At 43.2% G+C, this 6,305-nt stretch overlaps 1 protein-coding gene across 6 annotated transcripts in view; it reads right to left on the reverse strand.

The window, feature by feature from the left end:
• LOC109632194 (F-actin-uncapping protein LRRC16A) overlaps positions 1-5,112 on the reverse strand; it is a 63,110-nt gene extending 57,998 nt beyond the window's left edge. For all 6 annotated transcript variants that reach the window (XM_069537191.1, XM_069537190.1, XM_069537188.1 and 3 more), the window contains exons 1-2: positions 4,723-5,112; positions 468-565 (exon numbers count right to left, since the gene is read on the reverse strand). In XM_069537191.1, the coding sequence (XP_069393292.1) occupies positions 468-565; positions 4,723-4,762 (138 nt within the window). In that variant the 5' untranslated portion in view covers positions 4,763-5,112. The remainder of the gene's footprint in view (positions 1-467; positions 566-4,722) is intronic.
• Between the last annotated feature and the right edge of the window lie 1,193 nt (positions 5,113-6,305).

Raw genomic sequence — 6,305 nt, forward strand, 5'->3', positions numbered from 1 at the left:
TCTTTCAAGAACTGCTCATCCCAAAAACTTTACAGTCGACACTGCACCTCCGTGAGTCCTCAGCAACACACCTGTCAAGTTTGAGGTCTATCGCACGAGAGGTTGTCGAGTCAGAATAAAGCCGTAAAGACAGATGCTTTATCCGATCTATTCATTTTTAGTTAGATGCTGTTCACTCAGCTGACCCCATTCAAACCAACAGACAGGAGATGTTCAGGATGATGTTAGCATTGTTTCTAATAACCTCTAACTTTGATTTGTGGGAAATTACTCAACAAGACAAGTTAAACAAAGAAAAAAACAAAGTTAAAAAAAGTCTTTCAAGTACTAATGACAAGAGAGAGAACAGCAGAGGTTCTGACATTCTTTTGTGAAAACTGTACATTTCCAGAGCAGACAAAAGGAAAGAGAAAGATTTTACTCATGTTAATGAGGAAGTAGCTTGAGTGCAGCAGGAGTTGACTCACCAACACTCTGTTCTCCGTCTTGTCTGCTTTGATCTCCAGTTTGACTCTCCTCCTTAGCGACAGCTTCACCTTTCTCCCCAACGCATCCCTCACGCTCTCTGCACAGAGGAGAAGAAAGGCGCTTTACATTTGTGAGCATTGAATTGAAATGCATTTTTGATAGCGGTTCAATTAACGAAAAACAAAAATATAATCCCATTTAACACAAACGGCACATTTTCTTTCAAGTGAGTCATTGTGTATTCACGAGGCTTCTCTTTACGTCAGTAGCTCTTCCCACAAAGTCTTGAAACAGACCTGATTTAAATCAAAAGCTCAAGTTGAGTCAGATTTTCAACATTTTGACTTCCTCAGCAGAGAACAGATCAGTGCACTTCTGCCTCAGGGGGAATAACTCCCCATTTCCTCTGATTAAAAATAACACATTTATCTATTTGATGTAAAATGCTTCACACCCGGGGGGGGGGGGAACCTCAGTTTTCGCCTTTATTACCCATCATGAGTTTGTTCTGATTGAGACATGAAGCTGTCTCCAGTATTTCTGAACAAATACTCACTTAAGCTGGGCATGCATGTGACTTTAGAGATGTTGTTTGCTAAAAATGCAACCTATGCATGAGGCTGCAAGATTAGACATTGATCACAAGCTACACAAGGATTACCGTCCTGTGAGAACACTTTTCTTTTCCTCTTTTTTTTTGTGGGGAAAGGGTGAAGAGTTTGGGGGATCAAGTTGAGACTATGCTTCAACTGTGCGACAGCATGAAGACAGCCAACCAAAATTTCAGATATTTCAGAAAATAATCTAATGCGTCCGACTGGCAGCCAGAGCATCAGATCGCTCCTCTGAACAATGCGTAATAAATGACGCACAATAAAGACAAAATTCGGTCAGAATTTTTGTTAATGATAATGAATGGCCTTCGCAATAGTTTCAGATAGGCTTATTAGTAAATAATAGCATGCTGACACATTATAAATTAGATAACATGGAACATTACAGTAAACCTCCTCATTAGTATGCTAGCATTGTCATTAATTGCATGCTAGCAAGCTGGTGTTACTATAAAGCTCAAAGCATTGTGCTTAAGTACCAAAGCTTCAAGCATGGCTGCAAACTCTTGCTCTTTTGTTCCCTATTTTCTTAAATTCATTTGATAAATAATTAATTTAAAGTATATTTTACATCAATTCATAAAATAACAGATAGTTAAATCATAAATATAAATATGTGTGTATTCAGATAAGCTACACAGTACGATGAGCATTATGCTGAGTGTGTGTTCCGCTGCTCAGATTGATTGTTCACACCCAGCAGAATCGGCGGAGGCTTAGGGAGCAGAACTGGGTCAGCCGCCTCTCCACGCGCCTCGCTCACCCACCACAGCAGCTGATATCGTCCGTGCACACGTGTCTGAGACAGAGCATCGTTCTGTGTGTGTGCATCTGTGCTGGCACGCGTGTGTCCTCACCCACTGGCTTCCTCGAGCCGTCGTCAGATCAAAGTGAAACTAATAATTAGGGAAAGTGCTAAATTGTTCATCTGCCAGCCTTGAGCTCACTAAAAGACACAGGGATGAAAATGTGCAGCGTTTCATACTGCAGCAATTTCTAAAAACTCCAGATCACACACTCAATAACTTACAGAGATGTCTCTGGTGGGCCTCAACACGAAATGAGACCTGGTGGGTTTTAATGAGCCCGGGCGGTTCTGGGTCCCAGACAGGAAAAGTTCCTAACAGAATCTCATCCATCACTTTTTTTTTTTTACTAATTGCGTTCGTCTGCTAATTCATTAAAACTGTGACAGGAGCAGACGTTTTAGGAGCCGGCGGCCCTGTGGTTCATATTCAGCTGTTGAGGCATTTTGCAGGAGGTCACATCAGGTAGCATTTCAGTTGGGATTTGTTTATAACACGAGGAGGCAGGAGACCTATGGCCTTGTAAAAGCTCAAACAAACAAACTCACAAGCCAATAAAGTCAGTTACCAGTTTATGGAGGTTTGCATGTTGAGGATGTCACAGGATAGGTTCCTGGATTTTAAATGTCACTGAGGCGGCGTGTTCACAGCAAACATTTTTTAGAAGCTCTTTTCCTCAAAGGTTTCTCCAGCCGTAACTCATTTCTCACACAAAGCTATTTCTTCACCTTGACACCGAATGAAAAATGTTTCCCATTTTAATCAGCTAAATATCTTTAGAGTACAAAAATACAGTCTGTGAACACTTGCAACTCAGTGCTCCATATCAGTTCCTGGAAATCAGATAATATCCTTGGCTATTCCCATTGTTGATCATTACTTACAAAACCAGTCAGTTGGAAAAAGGCCAAATGTTAAATTAGCAAAAATATGATACACTTTCCTTAAGACTCTTCCTCCTGCAGCATTGTGCTGAAATTCCTGCCAACGCTGATGATGCATGATGGTGAATCACCAGCACCAGTCAATGTTTCATACAATAGCTGGTTATATACTCATCCAGACAACGCCACATGACAATACGATCATGCCAAAACATTTTCCTTATGCGAAGTGAGGAGCGTTGAACGAATGAGCCAGCAGAAGAAAGGGGAATTCTTCAAGACAGGGGATTAAGATAGAGAAACTTGCTCACTAAAGGCACGATATGGTGATATGTATATATATATGGTGAGAAAAACATATTATGTCCATTTTTTTTTTTTTTTGTAATAGAGAAAACTAAAGCATCGCCACAAAGTTCCCTGGACGCCATGATTAACCAGGCGGTTTGTACAAAGCTAGAAAAAAGGAGATCTGTGCTTTTCAGAGGACAAAAGACAGACGTTTATATATATGAGAGCGTGTAAACACTGTACAGTTGGAACAAGCTGATATACAGAATAAACAGTATGAGACTGATGCTGTTTGATATGGTGGAATAGGATGATTTCAATCACACCTGAAGCTACTTAAGGGAGAACAAAAAAGGAAGAAATAAATGCTGAGCATGATGTTAACCACATGAAGGTGGTAGAATTCCCACATCACACAGACACACTTTTCTGCCTCTCTGCTCCTAATCCCAACTGAAAGAAGAGTTCAAACACCTTGGACGTTTGAAAATAAGGGACTCCCTGAATGAAACAGTCAGTGACATTAAGGAAATACCTGAACCTAGTGACTACATGAGCAAGCAACATTTTCCTGTAAGCCTCATCTGCAGCATGCACCGTCTTTAAGAAACCAATGCAAAGGAACATACTGGCTGAGACGAAGACAGAGACATGGAGCTTGTGCTTGTCCAACATTGCACTGAGGTGTCATAAACTGAGCTATAATGCCAAACAAAGAGAGCCGGAGCTACAGCTTTTGTCCACAATCAGTACAAATACAGTGAGTCAGGAGAAACTCAGCAGACTCAAGAGGGCGAGTCGTCAGGAGCAGAGGTGACCGGGCCTTTTCTGTCGGGGGCTCCCACCCTGTGGAATCAATCTCTCCGAGGGGATCAAACTCCTGGTCCTCTTTTAAATTTCACGTTTTCAGGTGGGGAGGGAGCTGTGCTTTCTCCTTGTTCTCATCTCTATTTTGTGCATTTTAAAATGTTCTATTTTGTCTTGTTTTTACCCCTTTCTCATCTGTAACATTCTGTATTTCTTTGTCTGTGCTCTCTGGCAGTGACCTTCAAATTAAAATTTTAAATGGTTTCTAATTGTTTATTTCAAACAGTTTTCTGTAATTTGCCTTAAATTTTCCACTTGTAACTAGTAAAGCACCTTGTGATTTGAAAGCTACAATATAAATAATAATATAATATATATAATATGGATGATGTTTATTATTACTACAGGCATGTTAAAACTCCAGGTTTGAGAGATTTGAGAGTGCACCATGGTCATTGTGAGTGGGGGGGAAATAATCCTGCACGTTATGTGCTCGGGCATGAACAAGCTGACCACTCAGATCTAAAGTATTTGGCTTGTGCTGAACACATTATTAACACTGATCTTCACCCTGAGATAAAGTCATACATGTTGTGAGGAACCGTGTGGCAAGGATCACATTAAAATGGCCCTAATGTGGATTTTAGTGGTATTCTTAAGACAATAACACTGCTGTGTCTCAGCACGGTGCATGTGGCTGTATTGCACAGACAGAAAATACTACATGGATAAAATACAGTCACAGTGAACTTGCAGCTCGTGCAGACAGAGAGATCCTGTGAGTACAATGACAGAGTATATCAGTGATTGTTCCATGTCTGGACACATGGCCACGAAGCACCCGTCTCTTACCCAGCAGCTCTTTGGGGACCTCTGACACCTCCTCGCTCATGTTGGCCGCAGATATAAACCTCCGGACGCACGAGTTCAGTCAGGAGCTCAAATAAGGAGAGAGAAGAAACAGAAGGAGAAGAGTCAGGTGGTGCCTGATCCTGCTCCTGATCCTCCACCGCCGCTGCCGCTGCCGGTGCGTCTCTCCCGGTTACATGCTCCTCTCCTCCGCCGCCCCTTCTTTCTCTTCTCCCCGCAGTGTCCGGACGATGTATCCGCGGATCTCCGGGCGCATCTCCCTCCGGTTGGATCGGGTTCAGACGGTGTCTACAGGAGACAACACGGGGCTGAAGTCTCCTCAGTGGAGATCATGTCGAGGACCAGCACTACCGCCGCTCACGCACATCCTCAGTGGCCGTAAAGCTGTCGGTGCTGCAGCAGCAGCCAATGGTGGGAACCGGCGGGGCCCCTCCCTCTCTCCCCCTCTCTCTCGCTCTCTCCCCCCCCCACCCCCGCTCGGTGATGCGACAGTGACGGGAGACGATGCTGTGCCGGGGCGGTGTGGCGTGGCAGCAGGGGAGGAGGGACCGGCCGAGTCAGCTGCATTATTAATGAGCAGCCCCGCAACACAGCGTCCAAGCTGGGGACCAGAGACCCCTAGTGGTGTCCGGGGGGTGGGGGGGGGGGGGGGTTCCCATCCACACAGTGTGTGTGTGTGTGTGTGTGTGTGTGTGTGCATATCCCCAGGAGCACTAGCAGATGATGTAATCATGATCATAAACACACAGTGCAGGTACCAGCACTCCATCATGATGTCACTGTGAGGTCACAACTGAGGTTTATATTCTTACAGGGATACTTCACCTGAAAATGAAAGTTCCCTCCTTATCTACCCACCACTATGCTGATGGAGGGGTGGGTGAAGTGTGTCAGGGGTAAATGAATCCAATAGGGGACCGCTTCTTCTTGGTGTCATCCAAGAGTCTGTAAGCCCCAACGTTCATATTCGAAATGGCGTCATTTACCGCCAGCAGTATGGAGGCTTTTAACTTATTTTTAACTTTGAAGAAGTGTTTGATTTTAATTGTATTGCAATTTGCTGAAATGCTGTTTACCCCTGAAACTCCAAAAGTGTTTTGCAGACTCAAACGCTTCACCCGCCCCTCCATCGGCATAGTGGTGAGTAGATAATGAGGGAACTTTCATTTTTGGGTGAACTATCCCTTTAATATCACTCAGGAAATATCATGGGGTTTTTACTGACACAATGTCAAAGAGTGCCAAGAAGTCCGCTCTTTTAAAATGATCACATTTAAGAATAACCAAAAATAAAAATAAAAAGCAGTAGTAACTGTAGGCCTTCTGCTGCACCAGCAGAAATACACTGCAGCTGCTGGAAAACACTGTCAGCAAGGTACTGTCCTATAACAAATGAGTGAATGGTTATCATTTTACATTGACAGGAGTCTTTTTAAAGTATTGCACGCCTGGCCTTGAATTTTTTTGGAATACATTGTTGTCAAAATAAATCTAAACACTTCTTTTATTCTGCCATACTTACAGCAACAGGTTCATTCTGTTGATTTTGATGTTTATAAAACACT

Source organism: Paralichthys olivaceus, chromosome 13 (genome assembly GCF_024713975.1).
Source record: "Paralichthys olivaceus isolate ysfri-2021 chromosome 13, ASM2471397v2, whole genome shotgun sequence".
NCBI lineage: Eukaryota > Metazoa > Chordata > Actinopteri > Pleuronectiformes > Paralichthyidae > Paralichthys > Paralichthys olivaceus.